The 21,035-nt window shown below is 38.9% G+C and overlaps 1 protein-coding gene across 1 annotated transcript; it reads right to left on the reverse strand.

Moving 5' to 3' along the window:
* Nucleotides 1–735: 735 nt before the first annotated feature.
* LOC107813440 (uncharacterized protein At5g65660-like) lies at nt 736–2,377 on the reverse strand. Its single transcript, XM_016638715.2, has 2 exons — nt 1,917–2,377; nt 736–1,543 (listed from the first exon to the last, which is right to left on the reverse strand). Exons 1-2 carry the CDS (start codon nt 2,148–2,150, stop codon nt 1,346–1,348), a joined length of 432 nt encoding a protein of 143 aa, XP_016494201.1. The 5' UTR covers nt 2,151–2,377; the 3' UTR covers nt 736–1,345.
* Nucleotides 2,378–21,035: the final 18,658 nt, after the last annotated feature.

Below are 21,035 nucleotides of genomic sequence, written 5' to 3' on the forward strand. Positions count from 1 at the left end.
CGCATTTTTAACTTTTTCGGAATTGGAAGGGGAGCAACACTTGGCTTCCAAGGTTGTTGTGAGTATTTGTCCATGTCAACTCCCTTTATTACAGGCGGAACTCCAGGGATTTGCTCAATACGCTCATTTTGTTCCTTAATATGTTTATGCAAGGTTAGTACTAAATTTTGCAAATAGGAATTATTTGAATTACCTGGTCCCCCTTCCTGTGGTTCACTAGTGGTTCCTCCATTCCCAGAATTAACAAGACCAGAACGGAGATTCTCCAATATATTATTATTAGGAGTTGGTGTGGGTGGTGCAGCAGACAATCGACTAACTAGAGCCTGAAGAGCTTTGCCGACCTGTGCATCAATTAGCTTTTGTAAAACTCCATTTGTACCTCCTTCAAAGTGTTTAGATTGTTCTTGTTGATCAGCATGAGATTCAGTAGCAGGAGTGCCTTCACGAGATTGACGTGGTGAATCTGGAGGGGAGGGAACCACATCACCTTGATTTTGATGGATTTGATTTTCATGGTTTCCCAATGTGTTATTACTGTTATTGTCGTTGTTGTTTGACATGTTGATAAAAGACGAATAAAACGTAGCTTCAAAGAAAAGATTATCAGTTTTCCGGAAACGGAACCAATTTGTTTAACCAAAAATATGATTCTTTGGTCAAAGTTAAAACAAATAGAAATTCGGGCTACTGATAATCAGGAGACGAAAAAGAAATAATAGACTTTTTAAGAATGACAAATAAGCAGTAGATAAGTTTGTATTTTAATGTAATGTTGATGGTATCCTTTGTCCTTACAAATGATCTGACCTCCTCCTTTTATAGTTGATCCTAAATAAAGGAGTAATACCTTAACCTTAATGAGACAATTATAAACAATAAATGACATTAAATAAGACGTTACACAATCATTCCTATTTAATACCAATTCTCTAACGTATTGGGTATTTAATATTGAATTTGGACTCCTTTTTGTCATCATATCCATGTCTTCAATGCCTTCTGATCTCTTGGCTTTAAATGACCTAAATAGGTACGAAACTTGTATTATTCGAATTGTCTCTCGTGCATATTTAGCTTTCCTTTCCCCGTATTTGTTGTCACTCGTGTCTCTTAACTGATCATCATGTTTTGACCATTTGACCAATCCTCGTGTCATGTCACGTCACCTTCAATGTAAATTCAATTTTTTTCCAATACAATGTGCATATTAATTAAGCTGTTAAAACACAAAATAAAGAACTGATGTTTCCCATTGGGAGTTTAGTTGATCACCACAATTCAATATATACACTCTGCTATACACCAATGAGCCCAGTCCTAAATCATTAATACTCTGCTTATACTAATACAAAGGTAATCCCATCACCATACGAATTGGCTTAGGAGGTGAAGGTGGCGGCCGCGGCGGCGTCTGAACCTCTACAACCACCTTTCCTGTTCTAGGAGGTTGACATGGACAAGGCAATGCTATGAATTTTGGAACTTGATCACCTGGCATTAACACTGCCGGCAAGATTTGGCTTTGGTTCTGCTTCTCACTCTGTAAAACAGAGAATGAACAAAGTTAATTTTATCCATAATCCGATATTATACACAATTTGAAACGGAATAGAGTAGCGTAAAAGTTCAATTCCGATCTCTCCATCAAACATGAAAAAGACATATTTTCACGTAATTAGCTCAACCAAAAAAAGGTAACTTATTGTAAACCTAAACTAGTTTAAGTAACTCTTTATAATGAATCTAATTTTGGTAATTATAAATTAAACATTGTTATAACAAGGTTAAATATACTACTACTAAGTGTAAACATTAGTTACACTTCCATGTATATTCTATTTAAATCCAATAAATTCCGTCTCTAACACACAATTCAGTAAACAAAAGAGGGATATATATATCAGATTGTTTACCATGTGGGTTTGTTTGGGTTTCAAGGAAGCAGGATCATCGCCCCCTTCGAGGTCGGGGAAAGATCGACGGCGGAGGGAACGAATTTTGTCCCAGTGATAGCAGCAAGAAGAGACGCCACTCAAACTGAAAATGACAATTAAGAGAACGGCAGTGCCAAGGGGGAAGCCTAAAGACGGCCGAGATGATGACTCCACATTAATATGGGACGGTGCGTAGTACGGAGGACGCTCCATTTTTTGTTCTACAGCAACAACTTGTAGTACCCACTTCTCTCAACATCCAGGGCTGAAGAAAGAATAGAAGAAGAGGATAGCTTTTCAGAAAAAAGTTGGAGTCTGCCTAAATAAAGTAGTATAGGGACTCTGGTTTAGGAGCAAATTAAAATGGGGAAGGTTGGAAATGAAGGTGAGTTGTGATGCAGGGAGAGAAGGGGGTGGAGCTACAAATTTATAATTAAACTGAAAGTGTGTACGCGTTAAGGTACATTTGCTGTCCGGGCCATGGTACGGAATGAAAAGCTGGGGAGCTACATGCTTCCGGAAAATATAGCCGTTCTTAAAATATAATGTATAGCCGTTCTTAAAATATAATCGAAAAAATATATATTTTTTGTATATACATATACACATTCTGTATTTTATATACAAAAATTATACAAATTTTATAGTACTCCATTCGTTCCAATTTATGTGAACTTATTTGATTGGGCACGATGTTTAAGAAAAAATGAAGACTTTTGAAATTTGTGGTCCTAAACAAGTCAAAAAGTGACCTTGAGTATTTGTGTGGTTATAAAAGTTTCTCATTAAGGGTAGAATAGTAAGTTTAAGCTAAATTGTTACCAAATTTAGAAAGTAGTCATTCTTTTTGGAACGGACCAAAAAGAAAATAGGTTCACATAAATTGGAACAGACGGAATATATTTTTTCGATTGTCAAACATAAATAGTTTTTGGCAACAACTAGAATTAAAAAAAAAAACCAAGCATGATTGCTTTTCCATAGTCCGTTTATTGCCCGTTTCTTTTTTTGACGGTGGTGCATCTAAATATGAAACCTATACATATGTGATATGTGCCTTCGTTTGCTTGTTTAATGAGTACTAGTGCTTTGATCAAAACCTATACAATATGAGGCATCCAACTCTGCTCTTGACATGCTTTGTGATTTTATTACAGGAGTATCCACATATTTTAGACCACATATTTCAATGTACTTTTGGTATATAGCAACAATATTTATTTTAACTAAGTTATATATCCAGTCGAATATAAAATAAAGTACATAATAGTGATTAGGCGAAAAAGATCTTCCAGTTGTGATGAACTGAATTTTAAGTTACTATTAGGTAGATAGGGAAGTGCCATTCAGCTGGCGTAAATAATGGAAAGCCACTCCGGCTCTTATGCTGTTTGCTCGCTCCTTTTGGGTCTTCTTTCACAGTTCATTCCGTATTCTGAACCTTTCCACCACTTAAGGACATCAACTTGCTTACTGTACTGTCCATTTGCTGTTCTACAATCTACACTCGTTTTATTTTGTGTCTCATACCATTTACATTAATTGTATGAGACTTCTTTTTGTCTCATAAATTTGTGGACCCCAATCTTACACTTCTGGGTCCACAAAATTGTGAGACAAAAAAGTTGCCTCATACAAAAGCAATTTTGGAGAAGCAGAAGCAATTTTGGAGAAACAGAAAAAAGTAGCTTCTCTCCAAAAACACTTTTTTGAGAAACACTTTTGAGAAAAATACACTTAGAAGCAGTTTTTTAAAGCTTGGCCAAACACTAATTGCTGCTCAGAAGCGCTTTTCAAACTAATTAGCCAAACACAAACTGTTTCTCACCAAAAGTACTTTTGAGAAAAACACTTTTGAAAAAAAACGCTTCTCAAAATAAGCTGATTTTTGCAGCTTGGCCAAACGGGCTATAAGTCATGATCACAAATGTAACATCATCTTGAACCTCTCGAATTGCTAAGTTCATTTATTTTTCTTTTTACTGATCAGCAGAACAAAAGGCGATATATGCTAAGAACCTTACAAAAAGGGGCTTTTAATTAAATTCTGAGGTAATTATTGTTTGACTCAAAAGATATCGGAACCTTTTTTAATAAATCAATCAAAGAAAATAAATGGGTAAATTTTAGTCAAACATAATAAATTCCAGATCAATGAGCTAACAGAATAGATAATATATAATATGAAATAGATATAATCGATCTTATTGAAATTCTTCATTGTGGCTTTCATCGATTGATGAGAGAGGTAGTTTTACATGTTTTTCTGTAGACTACTTCCTTCCTATGAAGATTACAAGAAGGGAACTTAGGGGAGAGAATGGGAAAGAGAGCCCCCCTCCTATCGAGGGTTTTCTCCTACTATATATAGTCAAGGAACCTTTGTTATTTACCTCGTCTGATGCTGTCTCGCACCAAGTGTGCCTCGGGCATCCTTTAATCATTGCTCCTTCTGAGTCGACGGGTGTCGAGAGTGCCAGATGTAGAGTGGGCCATGTCGTCTTTTACTGCCTTGTCACTTGGGCGAGACGTTGGTCAACTCGGCCATGACGGTCAAATTTTGACCAATACAGTTAGTCCCTCAATTTGCCGGGGTCTTCCCCTGTCAGGCCTGGCAGGCGGATCATGATTGCTACAAATTTGAGTGAAATTTTCCTTAGTTACGTTACATGGGTTTCAAGTGAGATGGCGGCATTCTCAACTTGGACCGTTGCGGCTGTTTCGGAACCGAAACGTCGTTTGTCATTAAAGCATTATTTCGTGGTTGCCGCCATTATGACATACGTTCCTGGGGAACTGAAATGTTTCGTACCCTATCAGATTCGATTGGCGACTCTTGGGTTTCGTGCTTGGGGGATTTATGTCTCTTATAAATAGAAGGAACTCAACATTCGATTGGCACACTTCTTTGCCTTTTACTTCGAAAGAATTCTGCAGATATACTTTCTCCTTGACACTTCGAGTTTTTGTTTGCCCTTAGTTAACTGAAAATTTGCGTCATTTCTTTTCGTTGTCGTTTTGCCGCATTATATGGACAAAATGGCTGGTGATTCCTCTTGCACCGATCTCCCTGTCACAATTCGGCACTAGAGAATGTTGCTCAGGCCACTGGAGGGGTAGAAGCGATGGAAGACTAGGAAGTCCCGTCAGTAGTTGAGATTTTGCCTCGCCCTAGGAGAGAATTGACCGACTTTAGCAGTCGCACCGGGGCAGAGCCGGAGCCCGTCCCTTCTGTTATGAGAGAAGAGGACATTGCAGAGTTGAAATCCAGGTGGGGGAACCCTGGTTACATCGACATGCGACTGGCGATTGGAAACAACATAATTTATTTTGACCGTCTTGGGTATTGTGTATTTTACGCCTACCCCTTTCTTATTGGATACAGACTTCCTCTTCTTCTCCTGGGGTTAAACTTCTGCCATTTTTATGAGGTATGCCCCGCCCAACTTTCATCGTACCTGTACAAATTATTCCTTATGTTGCTCAAGTTTGCGGAACTCGCCGGTCGTGAGATCGCCTTGGATCACATGCTCAATATCTTCACCCCTCAGCTTATCTGCGGCACGATGCTTCACATGCGTCCTCGGTGGTCGAAGGGTCTGGTGGTAAAAATGGCCGACAGGGCTAACCGTCGTTTCTATGAGAATTATTTCTATGTGCGGACTGAGCACATTGTGGCGGATCTAACGGGGTTCCCTGAGAAGTGGAACTTTGCACGTAAGTTTCTTATGCTTTTAGTTAGAGATGTATCCGACCATTTTCCGTTATAGTACTAAACCCTATTATGTCTCTACAGCCAAAAAATTGCCTCATCCATCTATCGAAGGTATCCGCGAGTGGGTGAGCGCCATCCTTCCCCATACGGGGGTTCGAATCTGGTCGGGCTTATATGAAAAATTTGGATGCAGGCCCCTTACAAGTGAGATATTGTTTCTGTTTGTTATATTTCCTCTCTTTTTACTTAGTTTCTTATATGTTGTTTGTCGATGCCATGGAGAGTGTGGAGAGCGAGGGCTCCTTCATTGGCTTTTCGTCAACCGGCATTATCTGCTCACCCTGTTGCAGCACCTGCTGTTCAGCCTTCGTCGAGGGCTGCATCGGTCGAGTCGGCGGCTGCGGTTATTCCTGCGGAGGACACTTCTCAGACTGAAGTTCCGACTCATGTTGCTCGTCAGACGGGTGAATCTCCCCGTGCTGAGGAAGAACAAGGGTCGTCTAAGAGGCGGCGAGTGGAATTCGAGGCAACCCCTCCGATTGTAATTCACCTGAATGACTCTCCCGTGATAGAATCTGGGGCGGGGGTTGATACCTTTCCGCTCGTAGAGATGGAGATAGCCGTCACATCTACCCCGTCGACGGAGATTCCTGTTGTTGTTGTTGATCAACAACCTATCGTGACGGGAAGCCAGATTTTTGAGGCTGCCGTTGTAGTTTCGGATGTACCCTCGTCCCCCGTACCTGGTCGTGCTTCGTCCTCAACTATTGAAAGAGGAAAGGGTATTGTGGTTGACGATTATGAATCCGAGTTGGACCTCGATCCTGATGATGTGAGGATGTTTGAGGAGGGTATCACCCACTCGGTAGTTCGTGCAGGGGGCCGGCCCGTATTCTTGAAATTTCTTCGGATGTTAATCTCCTAGGGGACACAGAGGATCTGGTGCCACAGTTTGACATTCTTTGTTCTGATGCCGAGATTTCTCCGGAGCATTCCTCATGTCAATTTGATGAATGAAGTGGCTGCTATGGGTTTGAGGGTACGTTGCCCTTTCTTTTATACCTTTCTCATTTTTCTTGTTGATATGGTTTTAACCCACCTTCTCATTTTTCAGACCTACATGGTGGAAGTGGAGAGTATGCGCAGGGCCGACATTCGGGCCAAGCTTTTCTTGAAGATGTTGGAAAAGTATCGACACTATTGGAACACGTGCCGTAAGATGTATGAGCGACTGAGGGAGAATCATGGTGCTCGATCCCTCGGCGAGGAATTAGAGAAGAGAGATCAGCAGTTGATGGAGGCCATTCGTAGGAACAGTGTGCTCGAAGAGCAGCTTCGCGCGAAGGATGAAGAGCTCGAGGTGGGTAAGGGGGTGGCTGTAGAGTGTGACTATCTGCAGGGGAGGCTAAGGTAGATGCAGGCTGAAATGGACCAGAACCTTATCAAGGTCAAGGAGATGAGTGTAGAGATGGGAAAGATGGACGAGTTGGAGAGAAAGGTCGCTGGACTGGAGAGTATCGAGAGTGTCTGGTCTGCGGCTTCAGCAAGGGCGGCGGCACTGGAGAACACTATCCGCGTCCTCCAATCTGAGCAGGAGTTGTAGAGAGCTACGACAACGCTGATGGAGGCGAGGCTTGAGGAGCGCATTGGTGAGATCGACCGGGAAGCTTCGACCTTAGGAGATTGGGTCGCTGCTCTTGAGGCTGAAAAAGAGCGACTGCTGGCTCAGATTGAGTCTTTCTTCGCCGCCACTCCTCGCCGCCTACACGAGCTTTGGGTTCATGCTTAAGCTCAGCGGGATATATACAAGAATCTATGGGACGCGGGCAATATTACTGAGACCGCATATGAAGAAGCACGAGCAAAGGCGTGGGAGGCTCGTGTCAATTGTGGTTATGATTCTGTGACTCCGGAGGCCGAAGAGGGCACGGATGATGAGGGAGAGCTTCCTGGAGATGATGATGGCGGTGATGACGCCGAGTGAAAGAATGTTGTCTTAGTCTGTTTTCTATTTTTTTATTCGTCGTCGATTGTCGTTGTTCCTTTCTTTTTTTTTTTTATTGCTGGTTTGGGCCGTTTGTAATGTGTGATCGTTAGTGCGGTGACCTTGTATAAAGAAGAATTTTTTCGTTGTTATATGCCTCGTGCTTTATCTTTGTTTTTGCTTTTTTGTGACTTTGGCACGGGATGGCTCCCGTATGGCAAGTCCCAGTCTTTTCTTCCCTTTTTGTTTACTGACGGCCCTTGGCCTTAGATATATTTCAAACTTTTCCCTTTGGCGATGGCTTGTGTCCTTGAGGGTGTGATTTTGAACTTTTGTCTTCGACCCGTCATTGTTTGATTAAGCTCAAACTTATTTTTGGCGAAGGCTCTTGGCCTTAAAGGCTGTTATTTCAAATTTATCGAAATAGTAATCCGTCATCGTTCGAACGAGGTCGAACTCTTCTTTTTGGCGAAGGCCCTTGGCCTTAAAAGGTGTAGTTTCGAACTTATCGAAATAGCAACCCATCGTCGTTCGATCGAGGTCAAACTTTTCTTTTTGGCGAAGGCCCTTGGCCTTAAAGGGTGTTATTTCGAACTTATCGAAATAGCAACTCGTCGTCATTCGATCGAGGTCAAACCCTTCTTTTTGGTGATGGCCCTTGGCTTTAAAGGGTGTTATTTCGAACTTATTGAAATAGCAACCCGTCGTCGTTCGATCGAGGTCGAACTCTTCTTTTTGGCGAAGGCCCTTGGCCTTAAAAGGTGTTATTTCAAACTTATCGAAATAGCAACCCATCGTCGTTCGATCGAGGTCGAACTATTCTTTTTGATGAAGTCCCTTGGCCTTAAAGAGTTTTATTTCGAACTTATCAAAATAGTAACCCGTCATCGTTCGATCGAGGTCAAACTCTTCTTTTTGGCGAAGGCCCTTGTCCTTAAAGGGTGTTATTTCGAACTTATCAAAATAGTAACCTGACATCGTTCGATCGAGGACAAACTCTTCTTTTTGGCGAAGGCCCTTGACCTTAAAGGGTGTTATTTCGAACTTATCGAAATAGCAACCCATCGTCGTTCGATCGAGGTCGAACTCTTCTTTTTGGCAAAGGCCCTTGGCCTTAAAGGGTGTTATTTCGAACTTATCGAAATAGTAACCCGTCGTCGTTCGATTGAGGTCGAACTCTTCTTTTTGGCGAAATTCCTTGGCCTTAAAGGGTGTTATTTCAAACTTATCGAAATAGTTACCCGTCGTCAGTCCCAGTTTTTGGAGAATCAGACATCCTCTGAGGGAGTCCCAGTTCGTTTGACATTGTTTGCATCAGAGAGTGCAATGTCGAAGAGTACGAAACGTTGTTGTTTCGCTTAGGTTCGTTCTACGCACTCATTGTAGTTTCCTTGTCTGACTCCTACCTTCCGGCTTGGAGGTGTCACAGGCGGGTGGTATTTCGGTTGTTTTGTAGAAGTTTCTCATTCTCTAATTGAGATGTTTCTTTGCTTGCTCGCCCGTGTGGCATTTGTGTTCCTTCTTGAGTAAAAAGCAGAAGGTGAGTTAAAATGATACTTTCCTTACCCCCATCCGATGGTTCAGTGAAGAAGAGCAGGTTTGTAACATTGCTTGTTTTGTTTAGCATTTCAATGGTTGATGGGGCGAGGATTTCTAAATTCAGTGACTCTGCTCGGCTCTCCTTCTCCTTTTGTGATGCGCCTTTGTCCCGCGTGGGTTGGGTTTTGCCTTAGCGCTCTTTTCGGTGGGTAATCGTGCTTCTTGCCTTTGATCTGGGAGAGACTAGGAAATTTCACTAAGAAATCCCCACAGACGACGCCAAATTGTTTGACTCAAAAAATATCGGAACCTTTTTGAATAAATCAATCAAAGAAAATAAAGGGGTAATTCTTAGTCAAACATAATAAATTCCAGATCAATGAGCTAACATAATAGATAATATATAAGATGAAATAGATATAATCGATCTTATTGAAATTCTTCATTGTGGCTTCCACGAATGATGGGAAAGGTAGTTTTACATGTTTTTCTGTAGATTGCTTCCTTCCTATGAAGATTACAAGAAGGGAATTTAGGGGAGAGAATGGGAAGGAGAGCCCCCCCTCCTATCGATGGTTTTCCCCTACTATATATAGTCAAGGCACTTTTGCCATTTACTTGGTCTGACACTCTCTTGCACCAAGTGTTTCTCGGTCGTCCTTTATTCATTGCTCCTTCTGACTCGACGGGTGTCGAGAGTGCCGAATGTAGAGTGGGTCATATCGTCTTTTACTACCCTGTCACTTGGACGAGACGTTAATCAGCTCGGCCGTAACGGTCAGATTTTGACCAATACAATTACAATTGCAAATTAGTTTTGTTTTTAGATATCATTAATTAACTTGTAGTTGAAAGACGGAGGCTTCTCGTTAGGACATAGAAGAAAAGTAAAGAAAGGATATAGTATTATAGCTTATTAACTATTGAGTGCAGTCTCCTTGAGGAGTGGTGATGACCCTTTGGGTTCCTAAAGGCCACATCAGAATTTGCTTGCATTAATTTGATCTTTCTTGTATTCCTCTACATGAATTGACTACATTAAAGAACTGGGGCATAGAACACGTCTTTTCTTCGACTACTTTGCTTCATTCCAACTGGATTTAATTAGGACTATGACATTATGTTCAACGACAAAAAGTTAAAAGAAACTTTACCTAAAGAAAGTAGGGACCCCGCAGAGTGTATCTACAAAAGACAGTGAGAGATCTTGAGATTAGTGGCGTTTGCTTTAAAGGGTACAAAAACTGAGTTCGAACTTTCAAAAAAATTATACTAACATTTTTTGAGCTGCTTTTACCATACAATTTCTTTTCAGAACTAGAGGTCACGCCCGGAGCTTGGGGCGAGACCGGCACTTGGTACCTCATCTATCCTTGCATATCAATTTGCGACTCAGGAATTCTGGACATATAATGTCATACTTTGGTCAGTGATCACATTGCAAGACAATTTGCGAACCAAATATAAAACTGAATAGAGACTAAATGCTGACTAAATGTCAACATAAAGCTGGGCCGGCAAGGCAGTCATAACTACTATAACTGACAAGCCAACAAAATATATGTACAAGGCCTACAAGCCCAACATATTGCACTTACTGACAGGATATGTTTACAAGCCTCTATTGATAAATGTACTGTGATCGGAATAGAGCCCTAACCTACCCATAACTTATCTACATATATGCATAAGAAATACACCAAACTGCTAGACCTGGCAACTCCGAAAGACGAGGAGCTTACTGATAAAGATGAACTCGAGCTTTGTGGAGTTTTGATATGTTAAAAAATGTAAAAATACAAATTTTAGAAATCTTAGAAAACTTACTTTCCTTGTACGAATAATAGCTCGAAATATATAAACACGATTTTAAAAAAAAAACTCAAAAACTGAGTTTGCATACTTCGAAAATAGACATCGGTCATGCATGAGTGGATAGTACAAAAACTCAAAAATGTTATAAAATAAAAGCAATGCAGTAAATATAAATAAGAAGAGATAGAAAGAAGGGAGAAATGTTTTCTTCTTTCACTTTGGTATATCTTTTCATTGCAATTACATGGCCTTTTATAAGCATAAAAAGTAAAGATGATGGACATAAAATAGGAGATTTAATATTTAAGTTATTCACAACATGAGCATCCAACGTAGCATCCAATGTACAAACTATTCATAACACTCCCCCTTGGATGTCCATGTAAGATAATGTGCCTCATTAAGAACTTACAAAAAAAGATATTGGGATGTACATAGTTATTTATAATATGCATTGCTTGCTGTCTCATTAAAAACCTTACCAGGAAAACCCAATGGGAGAAAACCTTAGTTAAGGAAAAGAGTACAGCGTGTAGTTACTCCCCCTGATGAAAAATCACTTAATGTCTCGAAAACGACGCATTCCAATCTTATATATCAACTTTTCAAATATTGAGGTTGGTAATGTCTTAGTGAACAGATCAGCCAAATTATCACTTGAACGAACTTGTTGTACATCTATTTCACCATTCTTCTGAAGATCATGAGTGAAAAAGAATTTCGGTGAAATGTATTTTGTTCTATCTCCTTTGATATATCCTCCTTTCAATTGAGCTATGCATGCAGTATTGTCTTCATACAATATTGTGGAATATTCTCTTTCGAAGAAAGACCACATGTTTGCTGAATGTGTTGAGTTATAGATCTCAACCAAACGCATTCTCGACTTGCTTCGTGAATGGCTATTATCTCTGCATGATTTGAAGAAGTAGCAACCATAGTTTATTTTGTCGAACGTCATGATATGGTTGTACCTCCACTTGTAAATAAATAGCCTATTTGAGATCGACCATTGCGTGGATCAGACAAATATCCTGCATCTGCATAACCAATCAATGATGGTTTGGATTCATTTGAATAAAATAAACCCATATCAATGGTCCCTTGGAGGTATCTGAATATATGTTTAATACCATTCCAGTGTCTTTGTGTTGGCGAAGAACTAAATCTTGCCAATAAGCTTACTGAGAAAGCTATATCTGGTCGGGAATTATTGGCAAGATACATTAATGGCCCAATTGCACTAAGATATGGTACTTCGGCACCAAGAAGCTCTTCATCATTTTCATGAGGTCGGAATGGATCTTTCTTTATATCAAGTGATCTCACAACCATCGGGGTACTCAATGGATGTGCTTTATCCATATAGAATCGCTTTAAAATCTTTTCGGTGTATGGTGATTGATGGACAAATATTCCATCTTTCATATACTCAATTTGTAGACCAAGACAAAATTTTGTCTTTCCAAGATCTTTCATTTCAAATTCTTTCTTCAAACAGTCTACTGTTTTTGGAAGCTCCCCAGGAGTTCCAATGATATTTAAATCATCAACATACACGGCGATTATAACAAATTCAGATCCAGACCTTTTTATAAAGACACAAGGACAAATTGGATCATTCTTGTACCCTTCTTTCAACAGGTATTCACTCAGGCGATTGTACCATAGACGACCTGATTATTTCAATCTGTATAAATATTTCTGAAGCTTTATTGAACAAGTTTCTCAAAAACTTTTGTATGCTTCTGGCACTTTAAATCCCTCAGGTACTTTCATAAAAATTTCGTTGTCTAATGATCCATACAAATAGGTTGTAACAACATCCATTAGATGCATATCAAGTTTTTCTTGCACTGCCATATTTATGAGATACCTGAAGGTGATAGCATCCACTACAGGAGAATATGTCTCCATATAATCAATTCCAGGCCTTTGGGAAAACCCTTGTGCCACAAGTCGCGCTTTATATCTAACGACTTCATTTTTATCATTTCGTTTTCGCACAAAAACCCATTTATACCCTACTGGCTTTATGCCTTCAGGTGTTCGAACTATGGGTCTGAAGACTTCACGTTTTCCAAGTGAAGTTAACTCTGCCTGGATAGCGTCTTTACATTTTGGCCAATCATTTCTCTGTCTACATTCATTGACAGATTTTGGTTCAAGATCCTCATCTTGTTGCATTATTTCAACAACAACATTATAAGCAAAAATGTTATCGATAACAATATTATTTCGGTTCCATCTTTTCCCGGTTGAGACATAACTTATTGATATCTCTTCATTTTCATTATTTTCAGGTACCTGGACCTCTCCTAAGGTCTTATCATTTGTTACGTCTTGGGGCTCTTCTTGAGCCACTACCTCTGTGTTATGTTCACTTTGATCACTTGCTCCTTTTCTTCTTCGAGGATTTTTATCTTTAGAACCGATTGATCTACCACGTTTTAAGCATGACTTAAACTCATTTGCTTTAATTAATTGTCCTGCCGGGATATCAACTCGAATTGGAGCATTAGCAGCTGGAATATATGACTTAGTCACCCTTGGTAGGTCAGTGAATGCATCTGGCAATAGATTTGCAATATTTTGTAAATGAAAAAACTTTTGAACTTCTTGTTCACATTGATTTATTCGAGGATCTAAATGAGACATTGATAATGCATTCCAATCTATCTTCTCTTTCAGTTGCTTATTGTCTCCCCCTAATGTTGGATATACTGATTCATCAAAATGGCAATCAGAAAATCTTGTCGTAAATAAATCTCTAGTCATCGACTCTAGATATTTTATAATAAAAGGAGATTTATATCCAATATATATCCCCAATCTTCTTTGAGGACCCATCTTTGTGCGTTGTGGTGGAGCAATTGGAACATATATCGCATAACCAAAGATCCTAAGATGGGAAATATTTTGCTCCTGACCAAAAGCCAATTGCAAGGGAGACTTTATGATAACTTGTGGGTATTATCCGTACAAGTGCTGCTGCGTGTAAAATAGCATGACCCCATACTGAAATGAGAAGTTTTGTTCTCATAAGCATTGGTCTAGCAATTAATTGGAGGCGTTTGATCAATGATTCTAGTAGACCATTTTGTGTATGAACATGAGCAACCGGATGCTCAATTGTTATCCTAGTTGAAATACAATAATCATTAAAGGCTTGGGATGTAAACTCACCAGCATTATCAAGACGAATTGTCTTAATTGCATAATCTGGAAATTGTGCTCTTAGCTTTATTATTTGAGCCAACAATCTTGCAAATGCCATATTGCGAGTTGATAATAAGCACACATATGACCATCTTGTATATGCATCTACCAAAACCATATAATATTTGAATGGTCCACATGGAGGATGAATGAGCCCACATATATCACCCTGTATACGTTTCAGAAATGCAGGGGATTCCATCCTAACTTTAATAGTTGATGGTCTAATAATTAATTTTCCTTGAGAACGCAACACAAAAGAATTCCTTAAATTGAAGAATCTTTTGATTCTTCATTGCATGTCCATGTGAATTCTCAATTATTTTACGCATCATATTAGAACCAGGATGGCCCAACCGGTCATGCCAAATAATAAAATTATCTTGATTAGTAAACTTCTCGTTTACTACGGCATGTGTTTCAATCCTGCTAATACTTGTGTAGTATAAGCCGGAGGAAAGAGCAGGTAACATTTCAAGCACATATTTCTTACCGGACATTATTGTAGTAATATAAAGATATTCAATCTTTGCATCATTTGTAGTCTCAATATGATAGCCATTTTGGCGAATATCTTTGAAACTTAATAAGTTTCTTTGAGATTTACTACAATATAGTGCTTCATCAATAGCCAAATTTGTTCCTCTTGGTAGTAATAAATTGGCTCTTCCAGAACCTTCAATTAATCTTGTACTACCGGATATTGTATTAATATTTGCTTCTTTCATTACCAACTAAGAGAAATATCTCTTATCTTTTAAAATAGTGTGTTGTAGCACTATCCAGAAGACATATATCATCTTTATTAATCTTGAGTCCAATTGAAGACTGGAGAATTTTCATATTCTTCATAAAAAAAAGACAAATAATACATCATAAGAAATATGAAAGACAAGCAGAAAAACATTAAGAAATACATTAAGAATGTAGAAACTGGCAACACGTGATGCATTAGGAAAATACACTCAAGAAAAATAAACTAGTTGCAAACATAAAAATAACAACTTTTACAGCTTCATTCCCTAGTAAGATGATTAGTTCTTCAGTCAATATCCTTAAAGAAGTCTCCAGCTTCTAAATGAGTAATATTTTTTAGGCCTTCAAAATCATCATCTTTATATGCAAGATGTGCCTTAGAATCATATTTGTTTGAGGGATCTGCTTCATCATCATTATTTTGAAAGGTCAAGTGTGTCTCCACATTATTTTCTTTTTTCCTGAGGGAGGCTTGATAAAGTTTGACAAAATATTCTGGCGTACGACAAATGCGTGCCCAATGACCTCTCATACTACATCGGTGACACATACTAGTTTTACCTTTTGAATGATTAATTTGAGAACCCTTATTGTTCTCCAATTTATTTCCACCATAATGACGATAATTGTTTCGCCCTCTGCCACGTCCACGTTTACGACCATGTCCACGACCATGGTAATTATTTTGTTTTCTTTCAAACTTATCATATGCTGCTACAACATTCACTTCCGAAAATGGAGCTGACCCAGTGGGACGGGCTTCATGATTTTTCATTAATAGAGTATTATTCTGCTTTGCCACAAGTAGGCATGTGATTAACTCAGAATATTTCTTAAAACCTTTTTCATGGTATTTTTGTTGTAGCACCACATTTGAAGCGTGAAAAGTAGAAAATATTTTTTCCAATAAGTCCTCATCTGTGATAGTGTCTCCATATAATTTTAATAGAGAACTTACTTTAAAGATAACAGAATCATACTCACTTACGATTTTAAAGTCTTGCAACCTTAAATGTATCCACTCATACCGAGCTTTCGGTAATACCGTAAGTTTTAGGTGGTCATACCGATCCTTCAAATTAATTCATAATTCAAGTGGATCTTTTACGGTTAAATATTTAGTTTTTAACCCTTCATGTAGATGATCACGAAGGAAAATCATGGCCTTCGTTTTATCCTGATTTGATGCTTCATTTCCTTGTATAATAGTATTTCCAAGACCTTTAGCGTCACGGTGAATTTCAGCATCAAGGACCCATGATAAATAGTTCCTCCCGGTGATGTCAAGTGCCACGAATTCAAGTTTTGATAAATTTGTCATAGTGAAAACTATCATAAAAGATGAATAAGTTAGAGAAATAATTATAATAATAAACAATTAATGAAAAACAAAATGATTAAGGTAAAAGAAATGAAAATAGAGCTATATCATGTTAACAATCTACTATTTCATTTTATTCTTGCCATAAAGTAGAAATTACATACTTGTTTCATTTCACTTTATATTATTGATAGATATGTGTTAATAGAATTGAACGTGACTAACATTATTTATATGTTCCAATAATTATAAAGTAATTAAACTATAAAATTATTGCTTGTCAATTCATTTCTCACAATTCTTCAAAATGCCTTAAAGATATGTTTTGATCCAGGGAGTCCATGAATATTATAAGTATGACATTAGTGCATAGCTAGTTTGATGACTTTGAGGTCCTCTAAGAGTTGAGCACGGAAGAAAATAGTTATTTTATCACTGCAATGTACTTAAACTATTTAAGATGCCCAAGCGCACAAGTAATCTGCAAACAGTGAGCATATGATATGTACTGCCATATATAAAATGATTATAATGATACATACCTTAATAAAATATAGCTCAACTTAGCGGGAGTTAAGAATAAAATTAGAGTTTCGTGCTGATAACTTGTTATAAATTATAAGCAATGCAATAAAATATAAATAAGAAGAGATAAAAAGAAGGGAGAAGTGTTTTCTTCTTTCACTTTGGTGTATCTTTCCATTGCAATTACATGACCTTTTATAGCCATAAAAAGTAAAAATGATGGACATAAAGTAGGAGATTTAATCTTTAAGTTATTTACAACATGAGCATTCAATGTAGCATGCAATGTAGCATCCAATGTACAAACTATTCATAACAAAAAACTTGTTGTTTGGGAAACATATTTTAACAAGCTCAGTGGTCCTGAAAACATATTTTATGCTGGCCAAACATAAATGCCTGGAAAGAGACGGTGAACAAAATCTACTTGAAACAAATAGGGGCCAACCATGCATGAGGCCGGATCATTCACTTTCCAATACGAAAACTTGAAGTTTCATGAACATATATATTTTAACAAGTTCATTGGTCCATTGAAGAATTCTGAGGTGATTTATGAAACTAGTTTGGCCTATCCCATAGAAGAAGACATTGAAGTTCCAATCCATAAAAAAAAATGATGATGGTGACTAAGGATATCAAACTTGGAAGTCTAGACAAATGTCTTCTTTTTTATCCTCCTCTAGAAACTCAAATCGTTCTCTACTTTTCTTTTTGGGCGTAAAATTTCATTTTCTTTTAATTTTCATGGACCCAAAAAAAATTATCGAGAAAATGAAGTCTTGTACTCCTCTTTGTCATTGTCATTTAAAAGAGAGCTTTTAGAGTAACGGTAAAATTGTCTCTGTAGATCACGAGTTTGAGCTGTAAAAACAACCACAAATACTTGTATTAGGATAGACTGTCTACATTATACCTCATGTGATGCGGTCCTTCCCCAAATCCTATGTGAAAACGGAATGCCTTGTACACTGACCTGTCCTTTACTCCTCTTAGTCACAACTTCTGAATACATTTCGATATATAGCAAAACGTTTCTTCTTTCTTAAATTTTATGCACAATATCCAAACACCATGAATCAAAAGAAATGGAAAGTATATTAAACTAAAGTAAGATTGATTACATAAGACGCACAGCACTGGAAACTAAAGCCGGGGCCCACCGTCTAAGACCTTCTCTCTCTAGCCGACTGCATGCTACAGTAACGCAGTCACCCTTTATGAACACTCCGCCGCTATTTGGTGATAACTAGGGATTTTAATACATTTTATATTCCTTCTTACTTAAGTTTGGATTAGAAATTTGTACAAAATATTCCCAAAAGGTTCACAAGTTGTGCTTGATTGCAGGTTTGATCAACAAAGTGACAAGATGTCAAAGATCGGCTCAAAAGAAGTGAAACTTGCACAAGTGCCAAAGACAAGACAAGCTCAGACAAAACAGATTCAGTGCGGCTGCACACCATTCTGTGCGGTCCACACTAGGAGATTCAGAGAGGTCGATTTTCAGGCAAAAATGCAATGCGGACGCACTAGGTTTTGTGCGGTCCGCACTGAAGGCAATGCGGCCGCACTCGATTTAGTGCGGTCCGCAGAACCCAAGATCAGAGAGGTGCCAGATTTGAGGATTGAAGCCTATGCGGTCCGCAGTCCATTTTATGCGGACTGCACTAGAAGCCTATGCGGCCGCAGTCCATTATGTGTGGTTCGCATTGCCCAAGTTCATAGAGCTGTATTTTCAAGTTCAAAGTCCTAATACGACCGCACTAACCCCGCAGGGGCATTTTTGTCCAGAATTTTCAGCTTAGTATAAATAGCTTCTTTTCCCATTTTTAGTGTATCAGATAGTTTTGTAACGTATCTGTGCTCGTGGGTTCGACTTTCCTAGCCATTTTGGGCAATTTTATCTACTATTCATCATTGAATCTTGTTATTTACCTTAGTGATTAATTAATATGAGTTGTTCTTCATCTATTTCTTGCTTTTCTTTTTTAATTATGAGTATCTAGACCCATAAGCTAGGATTGTGGCTCAACTCTAGTGTGGGTAATTGATGGGTCTTGTATTTTAGGGCTAGATTGACTATGAGTGTTTGATATTTGGGCCAATTTCATGGTTAATTGCTGAATTAGTGGTTGCAAACACTAGTTTGTATTTAGTTGACTAGGGCTCTTCTTGAGAAAGAGAGCCTAAGTCTCCGAAATTGGTCCAACAAGGAATTGGGGCGTACTCAAGAGATTGATAGCCCCAATTAAAGGGTTAAACCTCGAGAGAGTAATACCCGACTTGAACCCTAGTTGCTTGTGCAAATTTGCATACCCAATTGGTCTTGAGAAAATCAATTCCGGCAAAATCACTCGAACCACCAAGAGGTGTAAAGTGGGTAATATCGTGCAACGGTTATATCATACTCCCCAATTATGTCAATCGTGTCTTAGATTCAATTACTCGTCAATTAACCACCTAGGTGAAAGTCATTACCCTAGTGCCTTTTTAAACTATTTGAACAACCCTTTTTAGTTTAACTCTTAGCTTAATCTAGTTGCATTTACCATTTGTATTTTGATAATAGTAGAAGTAAAAAGAAAACCCCAAAAATGAGTAGAAGTATAATTTGGAATACATACACAATCCTAAACTAGATAGATACTCGATTCCCAATTCTAGCTCTCTATAGAAATCGATCCCGCCCTAAATCGGGTAAAAGCTGCTCCGACCCTCTCTCGCTACTCATTAGTAGTGTGGATAGGCCGCGATCACTTTTTGTCGCCGTTGCCGGGGAGCTAACGATTTTGGCTATCTATTTAGTTAGTTTTGTGTGTTGTTGTTCTTTCCTTCTTTGTTACTTACTTGTTTGTGTCACAACTTAGGTACCAAATGGCAGCGAACAATGCTAATGACCCTCTTGGAAACGTGATTGTGGGGGAGGAGTTAGATGATGTCGGAGATGATGAGGTGCCTCTTGTACCTCAAGGACAACGTAGAGGCCTCAATGCCAATGCTAATCCCAATGACAATATTCCAGACCCTTCTCTGTCACCTCCAAGAGTGGCTCCCAGAGTACTTCTGAACCAGGGCTATGCGAGTGTTATTGTCCCACCCCGAATTCGGGCGGGCAATTTTTAGATAACCAATGTGATGTTGACCTTACTTGAGCAGCGTGAGTATTTCACGGGCGCTGCAAATCAAAATGCCTACAAACATCTCAAGGGGTTCATAGATACATGCTGGGGGAGCAAGCAGACGAATGTGTCTGAGGATGCTCTTAGGTTGACACTCTTCCCATTCTCACTTCGGGGAAAGGCATTAGATTGACTCGAGAGACTTCCCAACCATTCCATCACAACTTGGGATGAGTTGGCGGATAAATTCATTGCTAAATTTTTCTCTCCGGGACACATGGCGGCATTGCGTGATGAGATATTGGCCTTGAAGCAAGAGCCCACGGAACCTTTGTATGAGATTTGAGAGCATTATAGAACAATGGTGAAAGAATGCCCCAACAATGATATGACCGAGGCTATGATACAACAAGCCTTCTACCGGGGCATCAATACAACAAATCAATGCATAGTGAACGAACTTGCTGGGGGCAACTTTATGAAGCTGTTGTATGATGAGGTATGTGATATACTAGATGAGATGGTTGACACTTCTTCTGCATGACAAAGTAGAGCAAATGTGCCCTAGGGTGACCCCACAGTTACTCATTTGCTCAAGGAATTGCATGACCATGGGCAAGCTATAGCGGAGTTGATAACTAATATGAACCAATTAGCTAAGGTATAGTTGCAACAAGTCCAAAACCCTCGCCAAGTGAATGCCATGGAGGGCGTCAATACGTTTGTCAACAAGAGAAGGCAAAGAAGGCAACAAAACCATGGGAATTCTGAGCAATTTGATGATGACTGTGATGGATTTCAAAATGATGGTTATGATGACCAAAGTGAAGAGGTTCAATATGTAAATAACTATCAAGGCCAACATGGTAACTCTTCCAACTAACAACAGTGGAGACCTCAAGGCAATTGGGGCAACCAACAACAAAACATTGGTAATTGGGGGAACAACAACCAAAACAACAACTGGGGCAATCACAACAACAATCAAGACAACCATGGGAATTGGAATGGTAATAACAACAATTGGGGTGGCAATAACAATCAAGGTGGATGGAACAATAGAAACCAAGGAAATCGGGGGCAAGGCTTTCAAAGGCCCCCA

Source organism: Nicotiana tabacum, chromosome 3, assembly GCF_000715075.1.
Source record: "Nicotiana tabacum cultivar K326 chromosome 3, ASM71507v2, whole genome shotgun sequence".
Classification (NCBI taxonomy): Eukaryota; Viridiplantae; Streptophyta; class Magnoliopsida; order Solanales; family Solanaceae; genus Nicotiana; species Nicotiana tabacum.

Bases quoted from the DNA above. Each gene is read 5' to 3' on its own strand.
- LOC107813440 (XM_016638715.2), bottom strand. From the start codon at position 2,150: ATGGAGCGTCCTCCGTACTACGCACCGTCCCATATTAATGTGGAGTCA. The intron at 1,544-1,916 runs GTAAACAATCTG...TCTGTTTTACAG, and splicing joins AACCCAAACAAACCCACATG to AGTGAGAAGCAGAACCAAAG.